This window comes from Geotrypetes seraphini, chromosome 7, assembly GCF_902459505.1.
Source record: "Geotrypetes seraphini chromosome 7, aGeoSer1.1, whole genome shotgun sequence".
In the NCBI taxonomy this organism is placed as follows: Eukaryota; Metazoa; Chordata; class Amphibia; order Gymnophiona; family Dermophiidae; genus Geotrypetes; species Geotrypetes seraphini.
Window position 1 is genome coordinate 42,651,452 of NC_047090.1, and position 26,844 is coordinate 42,678,295.

Sequence of the window (26,844 nt, forward strand, 5' to 3'; positions counted from 1 at the left end):
CTTGCTACTGAATCACCCATTTCTTCCTGGTGGTTGTCTGTTGGGTGGTCCACACTTTCTGTAGGTGTCTTTTGGCAGTTCCACTGTTGCTGGTGATTTTCCACGGCCTCCCTGTATGCCTCCTCTATGAACTTCTCCAGCTCTCGGACTTCTTCCTCAATGGTGTCTTCTGTCTTGTTCTCTGCTTCTTCTGTCTGGACGTTCTCTGCATCTCTGTCTCCCTCCTCCCCTGCTTGAAGTGCCTCCAGTTCCAATATTCTGCCCTCCAGGAGTCTGACTTGTCTCTTCAGGCTTTCCAGTTCTCCGCATCGGGCGCATACGTACGACCGCCTCCCAGAAGGGAGGTAGTCATACATATGGCAGACGATGCAGAAAACTGGGTAGCTCAACATCTTGTTTCCGTCTGCTGCTTCCATTGCTGTCTGCTTGCCGGTTTGCTGCGGATGCCGTCTGGGTCTGCTGTGGTTGCGCCTGCTCTTATCTGCTTTTTTCCCCCTTTTGTTCTCTCTGCCTCTGCCTCTCTCTGTAGCTGCTTTTCTCCTGCTCAGATCAACTCTGCTCTGTTGGCCCTCCCCTTTTAAGGCGGAGCTTCGGTGGTGGACATCGGGGGTGGGTGGAGCTAACTCTCACCGATTCCCCTCTTGGTCTCCTGCCTCTGCTTCTCTCTCCTGCTGTTTTATCTGCTTTTTCCCCTTTGGCTTCTCTCTCCCTCTGCCTCTCTATGTAGCTGCTTTTCTCCTGCTCTCTCCTGCTCAGATCAACTCTGCTCCGTTGGCCCCTCCCCTTTTAAGGTGGAGCTTCGGTGGTGGACATCAGGGGGTGGGTGGAGCTAACTCTCACCGATTCCCCTCTTGATCTCCTGCCTCTGCTTCTCTCTCCTGTTGTTTTATCTGCTTTTTCCCCTTTGGCTTCTCTCTCCCTCTGCCTCTCTATGTAGCTGCTTTTCTCCTGCTCTCTTCTGCTCAGATGATTGATTGTTAACAGCTCATTAACTAATTAATTTACATGTGGATCTAGGATTCGTGCCCAAATTTGGTTGACTTATATGGAATCCAGCATTAAGTATGCAAAATGGAGAGAAACATAAAATAGGAGACCCAGTCCCAGATAGCTGTTATAGCGGATGTGGGTGTGGGTATGTGTGGGTGTGAGTGTGTGCGGGTGTTCCAATCCATTCCTCATTTTGGGGAAAAAAACCCTGGTGTGTGGAGTCTCAGAATGAGGGAATGAGATTCCTCTCTCTGGGCAAAGGCACACTTCCAAATTTCTCACAGACCTACAAATTATGTTCCAAACAGCACATGATAGCATAGAAATCAATACAACTACAAGATAACAGGTCATTCAACTTCTTCTGTAACACAGTTGATAACTGCACTCTGTAAACTTTAATTCTTAACCACAGTGCTGACAGGTTCTTTCTTTGAGGCCTTGACACACTTTCAGTGCCTTTTTACAAATGAATGTACTTCCTTTGTAGTTGCTTCTAGGGCAGAGAACTCTCTGTTAACTTTGGGGGTCCAGGAATGGGTACCTCGCCCTTTTGTCTCCTGTGTCTTCCTCTTTGACACTTTCCACTCACCTACCCCATTGGGAGTTGCTGCTATAGGATCCCAAATGGGAGTTCCAAGCTCTTCCTTGGCTCTTCTGGTGCTTCAGGACTCTTCTTCACCAACATGAGTACCAGATTCTCTTTCTGAAGCCATATTCCTTCTCCTTTCTCACTCTAGCCTCAGATTGCCTTCTCCCCTTGCTCCAAACAGAATAAAGTAGGTCTCATCATTGGGGGAGCACCTACAACTTGCTTTCAGAACATTTCCCTTTTTTCACATCTCCCAAAATGGTAGTTACTAGTGCCCTCAAGTGTGAGAAGCTTGAATAAATCGATACACATGCACAGATATCTTGATGGCAATTTTTATTAAGGTGCTTAGTTTTGATGTCCCAAAATGCTGGAACGGACACCATGTGCTTAAAACATCCAAATCCCTATTTTGCAAAGGCAGGATTTGGATGTCTGACACTGCCATATTGTTGGAAGTATTGTGGGAGGGACTAAGGAAGATCCAAAATCAGGATGTCCATCTGTGATTACCGAAGGGAAGGAAATGTCCAATTCTATAAAGGACATCCTTAATCAGACCTGTTTCAACTTCATCTAAGGTACAAAAAGGTGCTCTGACTGAACATCTAGCTTGGTAAGGCAGTGGTTGCTGTCCCCTCCATCTCCCTTGAAAGTGAAACTGAAACGCATACCAGGCTCTGTGACAGCTTCATGTATTATGGGCCTTCTAAACAGGGCAACATGTAGATCTGAGGTGTAGCCTAATGGTTATTGCAGTGGACTGTAAACCAAGGGATCAATGTTTGAGTCCTACTTTAACTCTTTTCTTTTTAAATTGTGTGACATCCAGGAACAGAAAAATATATATTGTATCTAAATATATAAGCCACGTGTAAACCTGAAAGTTATTGAAATGGTGTACACTCAGGTACAGTAAGTATTTTTATGTTTCTGGAGGGCTTTGGATCCCTTGGTTTAGCTGGTCAGTAGTGGAAGGGGAAAGTTAAAACCAATAAGATTCATCTGGCTAATTCCCAAAGTTAGCTATACAAACCTTTTAAATATAGATCTCTTAAACTGAATAGTAATTGTCTTCTTTTGACTCAACATTTTGCTTAAGGGTTAGCATCATTAAATGGCTTTTGTCTCAGAATTTACCTCCCCCTCTTATGAAGCCGTGTTAGGCTTTTTTATTGCCAGCCGCAGCGGTATTATCTCCGATGCTCATTGGAATTCTATGAGTGTTGGAACTAATACCGCCACAGCTGCCGATAAAAAAGGAGGGGTTTGTTTGCGAAAATTAATACTTTTTCTTTTTGTTGTTTTGCTTTGGTCTTTTAGCAAACTGTATAATGCAATAAATTATCAGCATGCCTTTTCTAGTCTTCCATCTGCTACAAATGTTCTTGTTTTGCCTTAATTACCATTATTTTCATTGACAGAATTACTCTTATTTTCATTGACAGAACGCCAGATTTCGTTATGTGATGATAAACCCAAGGCACCACTAGAACTGTTTTTATTCAGTACATCAAAGTCTTGGCAAAGTGATAAAGCACTTCACAACCAGTGCTACACATGGGTGTCAATGATCTCTTCCTTTTACAGTTAAGGAACTAATAGCACTTAAAGCCCACATCATGGGAAAGTTCCTAGAGCAGTCCCACATTAAAATTCTCACCAATCAGGTTCCAGTCACTTTATGGAAGAGAAGAGATTAAGGGACATTACAGAGGCATTTAAAAAGGAGAACATATGCTAAAAATGGACTTTTCCATTTGGATGGTCCTGTACTATGAACTGGATGTTGGTATGTATGCACACCTGAGAGGTAGCCGCCCAAGGCTGATTGTTGGATTGAAACCTATGCTATGGTCATCTGATTTCAGATCTGTAGTTCAATCTTTGATCTTGTCAGGATTAGGTTTTAGCAACATGCTTTACCTCAGATTATCAAGCTTGATTGCATGCCTTACAAGTGATTCAGAATGCTGCAGCACGGATGATTGGTGGTCTGGCCCATTACCAATTTGTGACAACTGTATTAAAGCATCTACATTGGCTACCAGTGCAATTTTGCATACCGTAAAAGGTGCTATGTTTATTTTTTTAAAGTTTATAAGTCTATGATACAATTTTACACTGCAAGGAGAGACTTAGGCCCAAATTCTGTAACCAGCGCCTAAAGTTAGGCACCTAATTAAATGGAAGAACAAGCTCAATTAAGCTTTTTAATCAGCACTGATTGAAACATAGGCGCCTATCAAAGCGCGATTCTGTAACATGGCGCCTCTAAAAATTTAGCCGGCCTTCAAAAAAATAGGCGCTATGCATTTTAGGCGTGGGCATGGCTACGTGTTAGCACCGTCTTACAGAATCCCAGCTCTTAAGCGCCAAACTGTGTAATATAGTAGGTGAAAGCGATCTCACGGATGGTATGGCGCAGGATCTGATCAAGTTGGAAAACTGGTCCTCAACATGGCAGCTGGCCTTCAACGCAAAGAAGTGTAAGGTGATGCATCTCGGCAGCAGAAATCCATGCAGAACATACACCTTGAATGGAGAAACACTAGCTACGACCTCAGAAGAACGGGACTTGGGAGTAATCATCAGTGCAGACATGAAGGCTGCCAAACAAGTAGAGAAGGCCTCATCCAAGGCAAGGCGGATGATGGGATGTATCAATAGAAGCTTCGTCAGCCGTAAACCTGAAGTCATAATGCCACTGTACAGAACCATGGTGAGACCTCATCTGGAGTACTGTGTGCAATTCTGGAGGCCACATTACCGTAAAGATGTATTTCGAGCTGAGTCAGTCCAGCGAATGGCCACTAGGATGGTCTCCAGACTCAAGGGTCTCTCATACGAGGAAAGACTGGGCAAGTTGCAGCTCTACTCTCTAGAGTAGCGCAGGGAGAGGGGAGACATGATTGAGACATTTAAGTACGTCACAGGTCGTGTCGAGGTGGAAAATGACATATTCTTTCCTAAGGGACCTTCAGTCACAAGGGGGCACCCGCTCAAACTCAGAGGAAGGAGATTTGGTGGTGACACCAGGAAGTATTTCTTTACAGAAAGGGTGGTGGATCACTGGAACAAACTTCCGGTGCAGGTGATCAAGGCCACTAGCGTGCTCGACTTTAAGAATAAATGGGACATCCACATGGGATCTCTACGTGGGTCGAGCAGCACTCTGACTTAATGGGGTGGGACAGTAGAGTGGGCAGACTTGATGGGCTATAGCCCTTTTCTGCCGTCATCTTTCTATGTTTCTATGTTTAAGCGCTCGCATGGGCGCCTAACTTTTGGGTGCTTCTTATAGAATTTGCCCTTTACTGATTAGTGAGGAAAAATGAGTGGCTATGCCTGTATTGTGGTGCATACAACATGCTGTGACTCCTCCATAGTTGTTTTTTCTAATGGGGCCTAAGCTGTGGAATGTTCTTCGAATGCTCCTTCTCTTTTTGCACTTTATAAAGCTGTTAAAAACACATTTGTACATAAAAGCCTTTCTATTGGCAGATTAAGCATCTCAAGACTGAAAGCATCTATGGAAAAAATATGTTAAGCTGTAAAATGAATTTGTGCTGTTCTTGGTTTTCTTTTACTGGGTATGTTTCTATTGCATGCCATTTAGTTGTAGGTGGGCTACAAATGTGAAAAATAAATAAATAAAGTCATCATAAAATTAAGAGTTTCCTTCCAGGATGAGGTTGAGTCCAAGACTAAGGATCAATGGAAAAACTTGTCATTAAGAGAGCAAATAACTCTGGGAAGGAGCCATTTGCGGAGATAATCAATAGAGTCTACCGAGACGGGGGAAGCCACTGCTTGCCTTGTATCGGTAGCATGGAATATTGCTACTCCTTGAGTTTTGGCCAGGTACTAGTGACCTGGATTGGCCACCATGAGAACGGGCTACTGGGCTTTATGGACCATTGGTCTAACCCAGTAAGGCTATTCTTATGTTCTTATAGAGTCTGCTAAACTTTCAGACTGTATTGTTCTGAGACTTAACTGTGGTTGATATCAGAATGGATGACAGAACAATAGTTTCATCTGGGACTTTAGGGAAGTGTGTGGTATAACTAAGAGAGAAGAGAGCAGTGTAGAGAAATGTGAGGAGGTGTTACTCAAAGAATGATTGGCCAGAAAATAGCAGTGTCTGTGGACCAGTGCTAAAGAAAGACTAAGGAACAAGATATCTGAGGAATCTCTGCTAGTCAGATTGGTTGATGGAGAAGTGCCAAACAAATTGGGGAGGACTGTGGGAGGGGAGGAAGGAAAAGGAGGGGTGGGGCTGAGGACAGAGTTGGGAGGGAAGGGTGAGAGTTGATATGAATGGAGATGGAGCTGGAACACAAGCTGGGATGTTAGAAGATGGATTAGAGCAGTGGTCACAAACTCACGGCCTGGAGGCCATATGCAGCCCTCCAGGTACTATTTTGAGGCCCTCGGTATGTTTATCATAATCACAAAAGTAAAATAAAACATTTCTTGATCATATGTCTCTTTAGCTATAAATGACAATATTATTATTAAGACTTAGCCAAAAAGAAAGATTTATAAACTATAAAGAGTTTTACGCATGCAAAATAGTCATTTCTTTAATAAGCCATTAACTATTTTTTTTCTGAGGCCCTCCAAGTACCTTCAAATCCTAAATGTGGCCCTGCAAAGAGTTTGAGTTTGAGACCACTGGATTAGAGTGTATGTTGAAGATGGTTGGGCAGCTGGCTTGAAAGATGTCTCTCCTCCTTCATTCACTCCCAGTCCATCACCATGATCTCCCTCTCACCTCCCCTCAACATTCATGTCCAGCAGTGACTTTTTCTTTTTTTTTTTTTTTTTGCTACAACATTTTTGTTTAGATGTCCCTCTTACTATCATGCACTGACAGGAAGAAGGACATTTTTCAGCTATGATTTTACATTAAATCATTTTTATTTTACATGAGGAAGTACAATGAGAATTAAATATAAAATAAATTTGTAACTGTAAACATCAAAGATCAGATTTAAACAATTTCAATTTCAACTACCAATCTCCATCCCACTAACACATTTCCCACCCATCCCACTACCCACCCAATTTCCAGAGCAATAAATATATAAATATAATAATTGAAAAATAAATAAATGAATAAATAAATAATGAATATATCTACCCATATCCCCTTCCAGGACTGCATAATAAGTATATCTACCCATATCAAAAGCATAAGAACATAAGAATTGCCGCTGCTGGGTCAGACTAGTGGTCCATCGTGCCCAGCAGTCTGCTCCCATGGCAGCCCTTGGATCAAAGACCAATGCCCTATCTGAGTCTAGCCTTACCTGTGTACATTCTGGTTTAGCAAAAGCTTGTCTAACTTTCTCTTGAATCCCTGGAGGGGAGCGTTCCAGTTTTCCACCACTCTCTGGGTGAAGAAGAACTTCCTTACGTTTGTACAGAATCTATCCCCTTTTAACTTTAGAGAGTGCCCTCTCGTTCTCCCTACCTTGGAGAGGGTGAACAACCTGTCTTTATCTACTAAGTTTATTCCCTTCATTATCTTGAATATTTTGATCATGTCCCCTCTCAGTCTCCTCTTTTCAAGGGGAAGAGGCTCAGTTTCTCTAATCTCTTACTATACAACAATTCCTCCAGCCCCTTAACCATTTGAGTTGCTCTTCTCTGGACCCTTTCGAGTAGTACTGTGTCCTTCTTCAAGTACGGAGACCAGTGCTGGACGCAGTATTCCAGGTGGGGTCATACCATGGCCCGGTACAGTGGCATGATAACCTTCTCCAATCTGATTGTGATCCTCTTCTTAATCATTCCTAGCATTCTGTTCACCCTTTTTGCTGCCGCCGCACTTTGCACAGACAACTTCATCGACTTGTCAATCAGTACTCCCAAGTCTCTTTCCTGGGGGGTCTCTCCGAGTACTGCACCGGACATCCTGTACTTGTGTATAAGATTTTTGTTACCGACATGCATCACCTTACACTTATCCATGTTAAACCTCATTTGCCAGGTCGCAGCCTGTTTCTTGAGCGTATTTATGTCACGTTGCAGGTCTTCACAGTCCTTCTGTATCTTCAGTACTTTGAATAACTTCGTATCATCTGCAAATTTAATCACTTCGCTCGTCGTAAAAATTTCCAGGTCGTTTATAAATATGTTGAAGAGCACGGGTCTAAGCACCGAACCCTGCGGCACTCCACTCATGACACTTTTCCAGTCTGAGTATTGCCCATTACTCCCACTCTCTGTTTCCTATCCGCTAACCAGTTTTTAATCCACGTGAGTATTTTACCCTCAGTTCCATGGCTCGCAATTTTTCGAAGTAGTCATTCATGCGGGACCTTGTCGAACGCCTTCTGAAAATCCAGATATACAATGTCGACCGAGTCACCCTTGTCTATCTGCCTGTTAACTCCCTCAAAGAAGTGTAGCAAGTTCGTCAAGCACGATCTTCCTTTGCCGAAGCCGTGCTGGCTGGTCCTCATCAGATTGTGTCCATCAAGGTGATCAATGCTGCAGTCCTTTATCAGCGCCTCTACCTTGATATAACACTTTCTGTGTGGTTTATATAATCAAAGAAGTTTACATAGGGCAATGAAGTAACTTGTCCAGAGTAGAGAATGACACAGTGACAGAATTCATTACCGTCGCCATCCCCGAGGATAACCGTGGTAAACTATCCTGTGTCATTCTTTAGTGTCTATCTCAACCTCAGTCTTTCTACACAAGCATTCAGTGATTGTGCCCATTCATACTCTGATTCTTCCCTCTTTTCTTAAAGAATAACATGATGATGGTTTCCCACAGCTATCCAAGGGGACGGGAACAGTGATGAATTCTGTCACCGTGTCATTCTCTAGTCCAGAGTCACAAGGAGCTGCAGTGGGAATCAGATTCATAATCTCAGGGTGCTGAGGCAGCTGCTCTAACCACAAGGCCACTCCTCTACTTATAGTGCTTTCTTAAACTGCAGAAAAGAAAGTTCTCCCTTTAGCTGATCTAGCACTCCATTCCATTCTTCCACTGGGTGTCAGGTCAAAAGCGCACCGGGACAAAGGCGCGCCCAGACAATTGAGCGCAGCGTGGAGGTGCGCACCGCTCAAAATTAAAGGTTTTAGGGCTCCGACGGGGGTGTGTGGGGGGGGAACCCCCCACTTTACTTAATAGACATCGCGCCACATTGTTGGGGCATTGTGGGGTGTTTGGGGGGTTGTAACCCCCCACATTTTAATGAAAACTTCACTTTTTCCCTGTTTTTAGGGAAAAAGTTAAGTTTACAGTAAAATGTGGAGGGTTACAATCCCCCAAACCCTCCATAACGCCGGCGCAATGTCTATTAAGTAAAGTGGGGGGGTTCCCCAACAAAACCGCCCGTCGGAGCCCCTAAAAACTGTAATTTTCTTTGGCGCGCACCTCCGTCTTGCGCTCAGTTGTCGGCGCGTGCCTTTGTCTTTCGCGCCGTTGTCTATGAACCCTTCCACTGCCCTCACTCTAAAGGCATTTTCCCCAGTATTCTTCAATATCTCTTTATCTCGGAGAATTAACAGACTTCTGTGAGTGAATCAAAGAGCATGGCCTGTAATGTTTTGAGTTACCAATGGCCATAACATTTTAGTGGTCTTCTTATCTAAGATCTTATATTTATTTATTTATTTAAAAACTTTTTATCCTGTATATCACACCAATCTATGCGGGTTACAATATACACACAAATAAATTAATAAACAAACAACAGATGCATATCAAAACTAGACAGTAAAAATTAGAATAAAACAGTGACAAAATACTTTTGGAAATTAAAACAAACCATAATGCACAAATTATCAGCCCTCTCCCTTTCTTAGGTAGTACTAAAATACATTTCTTTCTCAACCAGGCAGCCAATGTAAACAACATAACAGAGAGGTAATACTACATTTCCTAGGACTTCTAAGGAGATGCCAAGCTATAATATTTTATTTATTTATTATTTATTTAAAATATTTGTATCCTGCAAATCCAACAATGCTAAGCAGGTTACAAAAGTACATATATAAACTAAAAACAAAACAAGACAAAATTAAAAAGTATAAAATCTATATAACAAAAGCTAAAAAACCACACATAAAAACAACAAATTCAAAACATCATAAATACTGGATAATATATTAAAAAAAGCAGATCATACAACTAAAAAAGGTATTTAATTAAACCCATCTCAGGCAATATTTTGTGTAATCTGAAGTTTCCTCATAAACTCTCATATTAGCAACATATTTCATCAGTAGTGAATTTTATTTTTTTATAAACTTAAACCACTCAATATTTTGCGCTAGATGGCCGCTGAATATTAGCATATAGTGGCTAGCCCAGTCACCAGCTATGTCTACTTGCCAGTAAATGCAAGGATTTATTTTAAGCTTTGTATTATGATTTCTAATATTCTCGTATATGGCCAGGTGCCATATTATATAGTGGAACTGATTTCATTATTAGCAGAAAGACCAAGTAATATTGTACAGAAGCAATTCTATCTTCAATTTCCTTCACCAAAAACAATTTGATCATTTGTTCAATGGAAGGCATCCTTCTTTATCAGGCTATTTTACCTTATGTTAGGCTATGGCCATATGGGAAATGATGTAATTTAAACCACGATAGGCTATGGGGCTCATAATTAAAAAAAAAAAAAAAAACCCATCTAAAAAGTAGCCTAAATGGATACTTGGACAATCAAAAAGCCTGATCGTCCAAGTACCCATAACCAAAGCTGATTTTAGACGAATCTAAAACCAGCTTAGGCCTTTCCCCTGCCTCTAAATGCATAGAGCAAAAAGAGGCATTTTTAGAGGAGGGGAAAAGGCGGGAGGTGGGCCGACCTAGACCTAGGCGTACAGCAGGTATAACCAAAGATTTTGACAGGTTGCCTAGTCAGCACTTATATGTTTTGACTTAGACCAAGTCAAAACAGGTATAAATACCGAAAAAGGGCCCGCTGAGCTGATGGCGGCTGCCGCGATCAGCTCAGCGGCCCGGCAACCTACCCCCCCCCACACACAGCAACCATTGCAGCAAGAGAGATGGCTCATCAATCCTGCCGCGATGGTGATCACCCCTCTACCCAAACTGCCGCGACTCGTAGCAGGAGAGATGCCCAATTTCTCCTGCCGTGGTTTGTGGCAGTTCGGGTAGAGGGGTGATCGCATTGCGGCAGGGGAGATAACTAATCTCTCCTGCTGCGATAACGATCCTGAAGTGCCATCAACTGCAGCACTTCAGATCGTTATCGCGGCAGGAGACATAGCCAGTCTCTTCTGCCGCGATGCATCATCCCCCTTGACATGATCGGGCAGGAGGGAGCCCAAGCCCTCCTGCCCAGGCGACCCCCACCCTGGCCGAGAATGATCTGGGCAGGAGAGAGCTCAACCCTCCTGCCCATGCGACCCCCCTACCCCCCACCCCCACTAAGATATTGGCAGGAGGGATCCCAGGCCCTCATGCCCTCGACGCACCCCCTCCCACAATTGCCCCCCTGAACCCCTGATCAGCCCCCACCCGCTGACCTGCAAGACCAACTTTGCCGACCCCTCGACCCCCTCGACCCCCAATCCCCCTTCCCGTACCTGTAAAAATAGTTGGCCCGACGGATAGGTCCCAAGCCTGTCCATCCGTCAGGCCTGCCATCCCTCGAATGGCGAGCCTTAGGGCCTGAGTGGCCCAGGCGGTTCAAACCCCACCCACAGGTGGGGCTTGAGGCGCCTGGGCCAACCGGAATCGGGCCAGTAGCCTTAGGCCCCTCCTGTGGGTTGGGCTCATGTGCCTAAGGCCCCACCCACAGGAGGGGCCTAAGGCTACTGGGCCTATTCCAGTTGGCCCAGGCTCCTCAGGCCCCTCCTGTGGGCGGGATTTGAGCCTCCTGGGCCAATCAGGCCCTAAGGCCCGCCATTCGAGGGATGGCGGGCCTGCCGGACGGACGGGCTTGGGATCTGTCCGTCCAACTATTTTTACAGGTACGGGGAGGGGGATTGTGGGTGGGGGGGGTCGAGGGGTTGGCAGGTGTGGGTCTTGCGGGTTAGCAGGTGGCGGCGATCGTAGGTTTGGGGGTGCAATCATGGGAGGGGATGCATCGAGGGCAGGAGGGCCTGGGATCCCTCCTGCCCATATCTTGGTGGGGGTAGGGGGGTCACCTGGGCAGGAGGGGTTGGGCTCCATCCTGGCCCGATCGTTCTCGGCCGGGGTGGGGGATCACCTGGGCAGGAGGGATTGGGCTCCCTCCTGCCCGGATCGTTCTCGGCCTTGGTAGGGGTCACTGGGCCAGGAGGCTTTGGCTTCCTCCTGGCCCAATCGTAGTCAGCAGGGTGGGGGTTGCCAAGCCAGGAGGGCTTGGGTTCCCTCCTAGCCCGATCATTGCTGGGGTGAGGGGATTCTGTGACCGGTGTTCTTTTTGACAGACACCGGTTACAGAATCCAGCTTTTAGGCGAAGGACTGGCCCCTCCTTTGCCTAAAAGCCCTTGTTTTGGACGTTTGGGACTTAGGCTTTTTTTTAGGTTGATTATATGGTGTAAGTTTAGAGGTAGTGGTGGTCTGGGCGTTTAAACAGCTGAATATAGAGGCAGGCCATTATCCAAAAAAAACCTCCTTTTGAACGTTTGTTTTGATAATGGACATTTTACCTGCTTCTACTTTCAATATTTAAGGCCTTAGGCCAAAAGGGGACTTAGACGTTTTTTTTTATTATGCCCCTCAACGTCTTCTCGGAAAATACTGAAATTTTTAAAACACTCTATGTCCACTGTCTATATCTCCAAATCTGTATGTTATGACTATACTGTAAAAGCTGAAATTTATACCTCTATGTACCCCAAGTTTGTTTTTCCCACCAAAGTTTGTCTTACTTATACTGTGAATGTAATCTTGTAACCCGTTCTGGGCTCCTTTGGGAGGACGGGCTGAATACATAAATAAATTTACAAAACTACATTGAACTCCTCCAAATGCATTTTAATAAGATCAGCAGGTCCAATATACTGTTTTTAGAAAACTTTAAAAGATATTCTTGTTTAAAAAAGTTTTTATCTTGAAATTTATCATCTACTGTTAATGCTCTATTTGAATATCTGTCATGGTATTATTTTTAACAGGATTTGTTCCCAATAATGGTATCTGCCATGTACTTGTAAGGGCTTTGGTGGAATATAAGTCAGAATGTAATATAATAACTAGTTAGCGCCAATATTCATTGGCTGACTGGCTAAATCGAGTGGCCATTGAAACCCATATAACTAACAGGTCTGTCTTTAGCTGTTATGATTTAGCCAGCCAGTCAATGATCACATAAAGGGCTCCTTTTACAAAGGCACAGTAGAAGTTTCTACTGCGGGCATTAGAGCATTTACTTCAATGGCCCACGGTAGACACCTCTTCCGCCCTTTAGTAAAAAGAGCCCAAAGTGTTCTGAGGTCACTCTACATATGCCTAACATAACTTGAGCATAATTATAGCTGTACAATCATACCAAAGGGTCCTTCAATCAAGCCGCGCTAGCGGGGTTAGTGCGTCGGACATTTCATCACGCGCTAACCCCCGCAGCCGGCTAAAAAAACTAACGCCTGCTCAATGCAGGCGTTAGTGGCTAGCGCGGAAGGCGGTTTAATGCGCGATATTATGTGCATTAAACCCCTACCGCAGCTTGATAAAAGGACCCCCAAGTGTGCATATATAGCCCCAATCCAATGGAAACAATTCTCATGTACTTCATTAGTTATCAGGCAATATGGACTCCTGGAAAATTGTTTAATGCTGTCATCATCAGGTATATTCTTCCTGCAGTTTCCCTGTAAATGTTTGGTAATTGTTAATTCTATGTTATGTTTACTTTGATCCTACCCATCTAGAAAGATTGCTGATTGAGAACGAAAATTCTGGTGAAGAGTGAATTAATGGGCATTAGTTTGATATGCAGCAAAATAGTGGTTTTGGGCTCATCAAGCCATGCTAGCGGGGTTAACACGCGTGACTTTTCATCACGCGTTAACCCCCGTGCTAGCCTAAAAACTACCACCTGCTTAAGGGAGGCGTTAGCGGCTAGCGCGGCTGGAGGTTTAGCGCGTGGTATTACGCATGTTAAACTGCTAGCGCTGCTTGATAAAAGGAGCCCTTAGTGTTTATAACTAAATTTTGTTTTTCTGATTATTTAAATTTGAATGTGAATATGTATAGTGGTCTCTTATTAATGTGGATTAGTATTTCTTGTTAATAAGTTTTGTATGAAATCTGTTTCAAAATTATTGGGAAAAAAAATCGAATTCTCTTGAGCATCCAATTCAAACTTAAGCGAAACTGTTATCTTTCTTTTGCACTGATATTGGTTTGAATTGCTGTAAAGATAGTAGTAATAATAATAATAATAATAATAATAACTTTATTCTTATATACCGCCAACAATCTTGCGACTTCTAGGCGGTTTACAATGAAGATAAATTGCACAGACATCGAATTACAGAGTGTAGCGGCGAATATCTGATAGTAGCAACAATAAAAATAATAACAACAGTTTATAGATTGCAGGACCGTGAAGTTCCATGCGGTTCACTATGAATTAGAAAAATTCCATAAATTGTGAGGAACATTCATAGTTAGAGATTAGAGGTTAACAGTTTACAAGATCTAAATTGGGGAGGGATTGCGATGGGGGCTATTGTTCCGATTCGTTACCTAGGTATTTCACTTAAAAGTTCAAAAGTTTGTGGTAGAACATGGTCTTCCAGGCTCAAAAATATGAATTGGCCATTGCTAATAAGTTTTTTTTTTTATTAGTGTTGACATCACACATGGGCAGACTGGATCACAGAAAATTATCTCTCCATCTCTCTCTCTGTTCAATATATTTCAATTCTTAAATTCCATCATCTCATATAAGATATAATTTTGTATTGTCATTCCGTTTTCTGCTATGGTTTTGGTTGATTGTAACTTTCTGCAATTATAAAACTAATAAAGAAACCTGAGAAAAATATGTAATTATAGTTAGGTCAACAGATCCACCTACCTATATATTCATATAGAATACATTTTCTTATCTTACAGGACACAGGTTAATACAAGAAATTTATGGGGACACTAATTCATTATTTTTCACAAATATCTGTTAAATATAATGGAAGCCGTGATCTGTGTGTGTGTGTATATACTGTGAACTTACCACCTCCATTTTTGTAGCAAAGATAAGGGAATCGCCAAACATTTCCCAGACCAATAATCTCTCCAGCAACTGAGAGAACAAACTCCACTTTGTTGCTCCACTGTCCTCTTTCTTCCAATTCCTTTTGAGTTTCATCCTCTTTCTCATTCTTTAAATGTTCAGGTTGCAAAACTACATTGGACTCCTCCACATGCATCTTACCATCCATATAGCACTGTAAGCTGGAAATAAGAAAAGAAACTGCTGTCAGGTGAGATCACCAGTGAAGTAAACTGCAGGGCTCCGGGATAATTCCAGTGTTGGAATCCAGATGCAACTTTTCATTCTTACATCTTGGTTTCCAAATACAAGTAGATAATCCGCCAGGATGCTGTTGTAAGCAGGAGAAAATATTGGCTGAGCACTAAGGGCTCCTTTTACTAAGCTGCGTTAGCGATTTTAGCGCACGCAGCATTTTAGCGCACACTAAACCCGCGCTACGCAGCTAGAACTAACGCCAGCTCAATGCTGGTGTAAAGGTCTAGCACGCGTGGCAATTTAGCGTGTTAAAGCTGCAGAATAGCGCTTTAGTAAAAGGAGCCCTAAGGAAGTACAGTACATGGAAAAATGTTTTGGCCATTTTTTGGTTCATTTCTCACATTCATATTAACAAATACTTTTTAACATACATTCATCAACTTAACACACCTTACTTTGTAAATTAACATGTTTTAAATTGTATGCACTGAAATTCCATTTTACTAAGGCGTACTAAGGCTTTGCACTTTCCCTAAATTCTGTACATAGCACCTATTAAATCAGCACTGATCAGAACAACACTTAGAAGGATTCTATAACAGGCATCTGCTAAACATCTCCTCACTTCTGATCTACTAGCTTGGATTAAGGATTTAAATCTAATTCCCCTAGTTCAAGAGCCAACCCATTTGGCTGGCCACATATTAGATATGATCTTTGTCCCTAAAACTTGCAATGACCTGCTTAGTCTCAACAATAACGTATTCCTATCTTAGACAGACCATACATTGATTACCTTCTCCTTCAAGCAATCTCTTCCCCCCAAAACAACTAAAACTAAAACTTTCACTTACAGGGATCTAAATAATATTAAAGAAAATCAAATATAAAACTCTTTAAAACTAAATCTAGACCAGTTCAATTCACTCCCCCCCTTAATGACCAAACTAACTTATGGAAAATTTCCACTAAAAAACTTGTGGAAGAAATTGCCCCAATAAAACAAATCACAACACATAATAATGCCAAAGGAAATCCATGGTACATAGCTGAACTAAAACTACTCAAAAGACAACAGAGCAGCTGAGAGAAAATAGAAGCATGAAAAAACTCTACACAGACTCATTACAAATATATAAAGAAAAAGCTAACTACTTTAAATCATCCATCATCTCGGCCACAAAGAAATACTACTCCAAACAGATTAATAAGGCCCAAAATACCTCGACACTATATGCCATTCTTCAATCTCTAACTTCAAAGGACAAACAACATTGTTCCACCAGTGATATTCCACAAGCTATATAATTAGCCCAATACTTCAATGATAAAATTGATAAACTATGAACAGAACTTTCTATCAGTACTTCCAATATATCTTCTGAACCCTTCGTCAACACTCTCCACTTATCATTGAATAAACTTTCAACATTCACTATACCATCTCTACTTGACCTAAAAAAAACAAATGCAAAATATAAATCTAAAAGGAACAAAACATGAAAACATCCCTCCAGTACTTCTAAAATGCTACTTTACCATCTTTGGACCCTTCATCCATAGTATGCAAAAAAAAAAAAAAAACCCAGCTTGGAGAGCGAAGCTCTTCTAAACACATGGAAATCAGCAATAATCTACCCTAAAATCAAAAATTACAAATCCTCAACTTCAAACTGCTCAAACTACCGTCCAATATCCAATCTCCCATTTCAACAATTATACGATTTCACTAAAAAAACAAACGTTCTTCACCCAATTCAAACCATATTCAGGAAAAATCACTCTACAGAACATTCTATGATAAGTCTCACTAATTCCATTCTTAATTATTACATTACATTACATTACATTACATCAGGGATTTCTATTCCGCCATTACCGGAAAATTGTACTTCTCTTATCACTCGATCTTTCTTATGCTTTCAGCAAAGTCAATCATACTCTTCTGCTTAATAGACTCGCCTCCATTGGTCTTACCAACAGCATATAACTGATTTGCTTCCTTCTTCTCAAGTAGAACCTCTAGTGTTAGGGTAGGAAAATCATCAGATAATCTTAAATGAAAGTTTGGTAAACCACAAGGTTCTATACTCTCCCCTCTTCTTTTCACTAACTTTACCTCTCCTCTCCTCACTATTGCATAATCACTTGGATTCACTGTATACTCTTTTGACGATGACTTCCAATTACTTTACCCAATCAACTTAACCAATCAACAATAAATTCATGGCATCAATCACAAACTTGAAACAATCAACCAATGGCTACTCAATAACATGCTATTTCTTAACCCATTAAAATCAACAGGGATGATTTTCTCCCCAAATAATAACACTGATGATTTGCCTGTCTCTCCTATTCCGTTAAATTCACAAATTCTGTAAAAATTCTTGGGGCTATACTTGATATCAAACGACTCTTCATTCACAAATAGGTTCCGTCATTAAAAAATGCTTCTACAAATTAAGAATGATTAGAGCCATCTCAAATCTATTAGAGCCTTCATCTCTAAATATCCTCTTTCACTCATTAGTCATTTCACAACTACATTATTGCAACTCCTTGTATAATGGACTCCTCCAGAAAGAATTCCACAGACTACAAATTATCCAAGGCACTGGCATTAAACTAATACACAAAGGAAAAAAATTTGATCACATAACCCCATTTCTAATAAAATTTCATTGACTTCCGATAACACACCAAATTACATATAAAATGTTATTGTTAACATTTAAAACAAAATCTCTCTATATACCAAATTTCATGGAAAGATTGCTTGTCCCTTATTTCTCATCAACATCTTTTACATACCCCTTCTTTAAGACACTTTTTCTATGATATAACCCACAAATGTATTTTCTCTGTCAGTGCACCCGAACACTGGAATTCATTACCAGCTTACTTAAGAGATGAAGAAAATATCGATAAATTTGAAAAAAATTTAAAAACCTTCATGGTTTTGTTTTGTTTTTTTTGGGTGGGGGGGTTTCCCCATGAAAGTTTATTAAGAGTTTGAAAAATACAAGAGAATATAAAATTGAAACATCAATGAGGTTCACAGTACATCAATGCATGAATCAATACAAAACATAGAGTTTCACTATCTGTTTATATGCTTACATTCAGAATCAATGGAACAGAGAGAATTGATATGAAGTAAGGTTTCAACATTAAACACTGCTGGAAAATGATTGCAAATATGCCTGCAAAGGAGACCAGTGTCTATTGAAAAAGACTGTGGTTCCAAATTTCTTGGCAAGGACCAATTCATATTTATAGTAATGTAAAACTGATTGCCACCAATGATGTGAAGAAAGAGGGCTAGTTGACTTCCAATTAGAAAGAATGAGCTTAGGCACTATAGAGAGAAGAATATCAAGGAGTTTAGTATGATTTTCACTTAGAACCATTCCTGGAGTGTGAGACTTGAAAATTACTATGGAGAGAGAGATATCAGCTTGGATATCAAAAAATTTTTAGTATAATATTCCAAACTTCTTTCCAATATTGTGATACATATGAACAATCATATATCATATGAAGTAATGAGCCAACAGCTCGTCCACTGTTCCAACAATTATTAGACAGAAGGAGGCCTGCCAGTGAGAGCTTATGTGGAGTTCACAGGGCTTTATGGTATAGGAAATACATGGATTGGGACATGTTAGCTGAAGCCAAAGGCCTTGCCGTTCTTTTCCAGAATTGCGACCAGTCCTGTTCCCCCAAGGGAGAACCGCAATCTTTTCCCCAGATATGTTGTAGGCTCTCTATTGAAGAAATATCTGCAGGTAATAACATCTTGCATAGGTTTGAAGCTGCTTGTCCTGTATGTAGTAAGACTATGGCTTGAATCAAAATAAAAGGGGAATGAGTATGAAAAATTTGTAAAAGATTTTTATGACTAAAGCAGTGATGTAGTTGCAGCCATTTGTAATGGTCTTTAACATTTAATGAATAACTTTCTTTTAATTTGGAGAAGGGGATCAAGGTTTTCTTAGGAGCTAGAACATCATGAAACCTGAGAATACCTTTATCTATCCATTCTTTCCAAAAGAATGGAGTTCTGTTAATGAGAATGTGGGAATTGAACCAAAGATAAGCATATGTTGACGAATGAAAAGGAAAATCAAGCAATTTATCAAATTCTCCTAAGCATTTATAGGTGGAGAGTAAGATTGGAGTTTTAATATAAGAGCAAGGTACTGATAATAGTGTGTGTAAGGGAATAGGTTAGGATAGTGTTTCTTCAAGTAAATACCAAGGAGTGGATGCCAAGAATTAGTTATTGTTTTAATTGATGAAATAAGTATGTCACTATTAATGGCAATCGTATCGTCTAAAGATAAAGAAAGTTCAATACCTAAGTATTTAAGCTTGGATGGCACTCATACCAAACCATAAGAGGTGACTGAACTATTTAGGGGAAGGGATTCCATTTTTTGTTGGTTTATTTTATAACTGAAGGTGGAGAACTCCGCAATGGTATTCAGAATCACTGGAATTGATTTATCAGGATTGGAGACATATAAAAGGGCATCATCTGCTTAAGTAGATAATTTGATGTCCACGGAGTCTACGGATAGTCCTTGCAGATCTGTATTTAATCTTAGTGCTATAAGCAATGGTTCTAAAGCCAGGTAAACAGGTATGGAAAGAGAGGACACCCTTGACGTGTGCCTCTTTGCAATCAAAAAAGAGGAGACAATGAATTGTTTACTATGATTCTTGCAGATGGGTGAGTGTAAAGGATTTGTATCATTTTAATAAAACTAGGCGGGGCACCAAACCATTTAAGGACTAAAAATAGGTATTTCCACTCAACTCTATCAAATGCCTTCTCCGCATAAAGTGAGAAAGCTAGAGCAGACGTCGAGAGAGATTATACAATGTGAGAGACATGAAAGAAGAGTCGTGAATTATCGGAGATTAGCCTACCTGGCATGATTAAGCTATTAGAGGAGCTGAGAAATATTAGATCGGCTTTGAAGGAAGTCACAGAACAGATGGTAGCGGTGAAGGAAGAAGTGGCAAATCTGGGACACAACATGGAAATGGTCCGTACCAGAATGGATCAGATAGAGACCAGAATGGAGAAAGTGGAGACTGAGTAGCAGCACTGTAAAAAGGATCATAAGGTTATTCAAGAAATGGAAAAGCGGATGACAGATTATGAAAACCGGGCGAGAAGAAATAATGTGAGGATCCTGGTTTAAAGGAAGGGGTGGAAGAAAAAATATATTATCTTTTCTGGAAGAAGTCATTCCAAAAATATTCCCCCTTAACTTAAAAGTGCCACTAGAAATAGAGGGCACATAGGATCCCAAGAAGGAGACCTCATGGCCACCTAGACCAATAATTTTTCACCTGCTACGTTTTCAGCATGTTTTAGAAATTTTAAAGGTGGCAAAGGAGACTAAAAATCTGTCTTATAAGGACTCAAAAATTATGTTTGTCCCAGACTTTGCAAGTGCATCAGTGCATCTTCGCAAACAATTTCTACAAATGAGGCAACAACTAAAGGAGATTGGAGCAACATATTGGCTTTACTATCCTGCTATAATGAGGGTTACTTATTAAGAGAAATTCTACCAGTTTGAAGACCCTGAAAAGCTGAAGGAATTTTTGTCTCAACAAGAAACACCGATGAACTGAATGGATAATCCTGTCAGCTGTAATCAAGCCTTTATTTTTGATTTCTTCTGGATTTTGGGGAATTAAAGCTGAACTTTAATGTTTTGGAACTATTTTAATATAGAGTTGGATGTTTCAACTGTCTTCGGATTTCTAATTGTCACAGAACCACCAGAACATAATTTTTTTTTTCCAAATAAGCCTTGTGATAGGAGAGAATGTGATCTCTCTTACTCTCTCAGCAAATGACAGGTGAATAAGAAGGAAGTTCCAGCCCACTAGGTCATTCAGGAAGCAGATTGGTACTTGACATCAGAGGAGGGTTAGTAATGGTGGGGGAGATGGCGACGCGGCCTATGGCAAGCGATGAATAGAGCTGTACTTAAACTAAACTAAACCTTAAGTTTGTATACCGCATCATCTCCACAATGGTAGAGCTGTGCTGGGTAAAACTGGTGGTCCATCATGCACAGCAATCCGCTCACGCAGCGGCCCTCTGGTCAAAGACTAGCACCCTAACTGAGACTAGCAATACCTGCATACGTTCTGGTTCAGCAGGAACTTGTCTAACTTTGTCTTGAATCCCTGGAGGGTGTTCTCCCCTATGACAGACTCCGGAAGAGCGTTCCAGTTTTCTACCACTCTCTGAGTGAAAAAGAACTTTCTTATGTTCGTACGGAATCTATCCCCTTTCAACTTTAGAGAGTGTCCTCTCATTCTCCCTACCTTGGAAAGGGTGAACAACCTGTCCTTATCTACCAAGTCTATCCCCTTCAGTACCTTGAATGTTTCCATCATGTCCCCTCACAATCTCCTCTGTTCGAGGGAGAAGAGGCCCTGTTTTCCTAATCTTTCGCTGTATTACCACTCCTCCAGTCCCTTAACCATCTTAGTCAATCTTCTCTGGACCCTTTCGAGTAGTACTGTGTCCTTCTTCATGTACGGCAACCAGTGCTAGACGCAGTACTCCAGGTGAGGGCGCACCATAGCCAGTTACAACAGCATGATAACCTTTTACGATCTGTTTGTGATCCCCTTCTTTATCATTCCTAGCATTCTGTTCGCCCTTTTCACCGCCGCTGCACATTGCGTGGATGGCTTCATTGACTTGTCGATCAGAACTCCCAAGTCTCGTTCCTGGGAGATCTCTCCAAGTACCGCCCCGGACATCTTGTATTCGTGCATGAGATTTTTGTTACCTACATGCATCACTTTACACTTATCCACATTGAACCTCATCTGCCATGTCGATGCCCATTCCTCGAGCTTGATTATGTCACTTTGCAGATCTTCGCAATCCCCCTGCGTCTTCACTACTCTGAATAACTTTCTATCATCTGCAAATTTAATCACCTCACTTGTTGTACCAATGTCCAGATCATTTATAAAGATGTTGAAGAGCACAGGTCCAAGCACTGAGCCCTGCTGTACTACACTGGTGACGGTCTTCCAGTCTGAGTATTGTTCATTTACCCCAACTCTCTGTTTCCTATGCCAGTTTTTAATCCACGTGAGTATTTTACCCTCAATTCCATGGCTCACAATTTTCCAAAGTAGTTGTTTATGTGTAACCTTGTCAAATGCCTTCTGAAAATCTAGATATACAATGTCGACTGGGTCGACCCGCCTTTGTCTATCTGCCTGTTTACTCCTTCAAAGAAATACAGCAAATTCGTCAAACACGATCTGCCTTTGCTAAAACCATTCTGACTGGTCCTCATCAGCCCATGTCCATCAAGGTGATCAATGATGCGGCCCTTAATCAGTGCCTCTACCATCTTATCCAGTACCGAGGTCAGACTCACCAGTCTGTAGTTTCCTGGATCTCCCCTCAAACCTTTCTTGAAGATCAGCATAACATTCGCCACCTTCCAGTCTTCTGGAATCTTTCCCGATTTGATCGACAGATTGGCTATTAGTTGAAGCAGTTCAGCTATGGTCCCTTTCAGTTCCTTGATGACCCTCAGATGGATGCCATCCGGTCCCGGGGATTTATCACTCTTAAGCCTATCAATCTGCCTACACACTTCCTCTAGACTGACCGTCAATCCTGCCAGCTTTCCATCTTTGTTTCCAGCATATAATCTGATGGGTTCCAGTATACTGTGTAAATCTTCTTTGGTAAATGTAGACACAAAAATGTGTTCAGTTTGTCGGCGATTGCTTTGTCCTCTTATAGCACTCTCTTTATTCCATGGTCATCCAACATTCACACCGCTTCCTTAGTGGGTCTTTCCCCTTGATATATCAAAAGATCAGCTTGAAGTTTTTCACTTCCTTGGCTATTTTTTCCTCGTAGTCTCTTTTGGCCCCTTTTACCACTCTATGGCACCTGCATTGATGTTGTTTATTTTTGTTCCAGTTTTCATCCATTTTTGACCTTTTCTATTCCTTAAACAAAGATTTCTTGTCTCTAATCACTTCCTTTACCTCTACATTGAGCCACGTCAGTTCTTTGTTCTTTTTCCTCTTGGATCCCTTGTTGATATGCGGTATATATAGATTTTGCATATGATATGGGGGTTAGGGAATTGGGGAAAACAGGGGATTTTTATTAGGGGGGTTAGGACGTGTATTAAGCAAAGGGTGTTTTGGGGGAAAAAAGGATTTTTGGTATGCTATTATGGGTTTTCTTCTTTGAAATTTTGGATTGTATTTTAAAATGTGTTCTTTAAATGTTAATGGCCTCAATCATCCTGTTATGAGGAAAAATCGCTCAATTTTTTTAAAGCAGCAAGATGTGGATATATATATGATACAGAAAACTCATCTGTCTGCTGGGGAATCAATGAAGTTAGAAGGAGGGTGGGTCAAGCAGTGTTTTTTTGCGCTGGCTCTGGGAATGAAAGCGGGGGTGGCTATTTTAGTGCATAGGAAATCTTCAGCTGTATTTAATTTTATTTCTGCAGATTCTTCAGGAAGGTGGGTTCAGGTAAATATGACCTTGGAGAAATATGCTCTGACACTGTTTAATATCTATGTCCCTAATTCAAATCAAGCAGAATTTTTTAAAACTCTTCAACAGGTACTTCTGCCACTGACTGCCTCTAATCTAGTGGTAGCTGGGGACTTCAATGCTGTTATGAACCCATTGATGGATAAACAACCCAGTAAGAGTTTGAAATCAATGTGATTGGGTAATTTAGTTCAATCATGTGGATTAAAAAATATCTGGCAAATTCTCCATTTTAATGCTCGGGAGTTTTCTTCCATGTTCATAAATCATTTTCAGGAATAGATTATGTATTTGTATCAGATCAATTAGTTCAACAGGTAACCAAAGCTAGCATAGACTCAATTGTTTTATCAGATCATGCTGGAGTTTAGATTGAATTGAAATTTGAGGAACAAGATTGTAATAGACCTGCGTGGAGGTTCAATAATACATTGCTTGCAGATTCTAACTTTATTGAAGAATTTCAATTAAAAATGAATGAATATTTTCAAATCAATGACTCGGAGGAAATCTCTTTAGAAACACTATAGGATGCTTTCAAATCTACCATGAGAGGGCAAATTATCTCTCATTTGGCACGTGTTAGGAAACAACTTAAATTGGAATTCTCTAATTTGGAACAAAATATTAAGGACTTAGAGTCACAATTGGTCTTGATATGGGAACAAAATACTTTGCAGGCCCTCTTAAAAGCTAAATATAAATACAATGAGATTTCCTCTCAAATGGCTAGGAAAGAGTTGTTTTCTCAACAGGCTCTGTATTATGGAAACTCGAATAAAGCGGGAAGAGTATTAGCTAATTACCTTAAAGCCATAAAAAGGAAAGTTAAAATTGTGGCTATCACAGATGAGAATGGCGAACCTCATTCTCAAATTGGAAATATCTTAAAACAATTTTTGAAATATTATAAAGCTTTATATTCTCCTGAGCTTTATTCAAATAAAGAACTTGAGGGTTTATTTTTTTTTAATTCTTTATTTATAATTTTCAAACATTTGACAACATTATCAGTCAAAAGAAAATAATTCAATGAACTGAAACAAATTCATCATAAAGGGTCAAAAACACATGATCCCTACTTTTAGGATAATAACAACTTATCAAGGTATGATTAGTCCACAATTACAGAGAACAGAGCTAAAGAATTGACTGAGAAACATTATAAAGAAAACTAAAGAGAAAAGGAAAACAAAGACTCAGCTTGATAGTCCCATAACCATTTATCATTGAGCAGAATTATTGGATTCAATCCTCACGGTGATGATGTTATCTGACCTTTAGAAACAATAAACTTAGATAATTGCTGCGGTTTGTAAAAAACATATCTATTCTGCTGATATACTAATACAAATTTGCAAGGGTAACGCAGGACAAAAGTCGCTCCTAACTGCAAAGCCTGCGGTCTTAAAAGCAAAAACTGTTTTCTCTTTTTCTGAGTAGCCCTAGATACATCTGGGTACATTCTCACTTTATAAGTCATAAAGGGAACCTCTCTATATCTGAGGAAAAGTTTTAGCAACCATTCCCTGTCCGAATCAATAGCAAAAGAAACAAGTAATGTTGCTGGTACCTGGACATCCATTTCTGACCTCTCCAATAAATTAGTCAAGTCCAAACTATCAGCAGAAAGATTCTGCTGGTTAGGACTCTGAAATTTAGCCTTATTAGGCAGGTAATAAATTTTGGATATAGGCGGATATGATGTCTCTGGTACTTTCAAAATTTCTCTCAAATACCTTTTAAACATATACAATGCAGGGATAGACACAACTTTGGGGAAATTTATAACCCTAAGATTACATCTTCTAACTGCATTCTCTAGCATTTCATACTTGAAATGCAAATTGCCACTGTCTTTAATCCAGACCAGGGATTGTGCCTCCAAGGATTTCAGCCTGGTATCACAGTCTAATGACTTGCTTTCCAAGCTTGAGATTTTGTTCTTTAATTCCAAGTGTTCAGATAGCACTGATGTACACCGGTTGGATAATTGCCGCATTTGATTGCCCAAAGAAGACTGAAGGTTTGAGATAGCTTCCCATATCGTTTCTATGTTAAAGTCTTTAGGTCTCTGCAGTGGAGCAACTTCCATCCTGAGCTCCCCTGCAATCGCATTTCCTTGAGCAGCAGCTATCATTGAAATCTTTGTAACCTCGTCACTGTGTGTTGTATCCACTTCTCCCATCGATAATGTTGGAATTTTCTCCTGAGTCCACTCAGATTTGGATTCCCCGCTCTGGTGGTGCATCAGGGGAATGTCTCGGGCCGGCCCCGCCTCCAACTGCACCTCCATCGCCTCGGGACGTACTGGTGGGCTTCGCTCCTCTGGGGATAAGGTGGTGTCCTGAATGGAGTGACCACACGCCTCAGCCAGCGCGTTTCCTCCTGCCAGGAATTCCTCCGGTAGCTGAGTTCGGGTGCTACGCTCCACAAAGGCGTCCAGCAGGCAATAAAGATTCACCCGGGAAAAAAGTTGTGATTTTGATTTTCTTTTTACCATCAGGTAAATTAAGGAAAACCACTTCCCCTGCCGACAGCGTCTCCGCTTTGCTTCAAGCCGCCATCTTAGGTAATCTCCGCCCTCAAGACATAGCACTTAAGAACATAGGCAATGCCTCTGCTGGGTCAGACCTGAGGTCCATCGTGCCCAGCAGCCCGCTCACGCGGCGGCCCCAATAGGTCCAGGACCTGTGCAGTGATCCTCTATTTATACCCTTCCTCTATTTATACACTTTTCCGAACTTGAGGGTTTAGAGTTCTTAAAGTTAATTAAGGGGCCTAAAATTCCCAAGCATATAAAAGGAACTCTTGATGCGCCTATATCAATGAAAGAACTACAAGCAGCATTGAAGTCCCTTAGAGTTGGATCCACTCCAGGTGGTGATGGGTTCACAGTAGAATTTTACAAATCATTTCAAATTACCCTATTACCTTATTTATTAAATTTATATCAGGCTCAACTGATTAAAGGTTGTATTACAGGTACTATGGCAGAATCTTTAACTATAGTTTTACTGAAGCCAAATAAAGATCCTACGTTGGTTTCAAATTACAGGCCTATTTCTTTGTTAAATGTAGATTGAAAACTTCTGGCTAAGTTATTGGCTTTATGCTTGGCCAAGGCTCTCCCTTATATTATCGGTATGCACCAAACGGGATTTGTTGCTCAGAGACACCAGACTGGCTTTTCACATGTTAAATCTAACAAAAGCTATGGAAGATCCGGCCTTCTGTGTGTCCTTGGATGCAGAGAAGGCTTT

At 41.0% G+C, this 26,844-nt stretch overlaps 1 protein-coding gene across 2 annotated transcripts in view; it reads right to left on the reverse strand.

The window, feature by feature from the left end:
• SLC6A12 (solute carrier family 6 member 12) overlaps positions 1 to 26,844 on the reverse strand; it is a 159,157-nt gene that overhangs the window by 94,326 nt on the left and 37,987 nt on the right. For both annotated transcript variants that reach the window (XM_033952482.1, XM_033952483.1), the window contains exon 3: positions 14,755 to 14,975. In XM_033952482.1, the coding sequence (XP_033808373.1) occupies positions 14,755 to 14,962 (208 nt within the window). In that variant the 5' untranslated portion in view covers positions 14,963 to 14,975. The remainder of the gene's footprint in view (positions 1 to 14,754; positions 14,976 to 26,844) is intronic.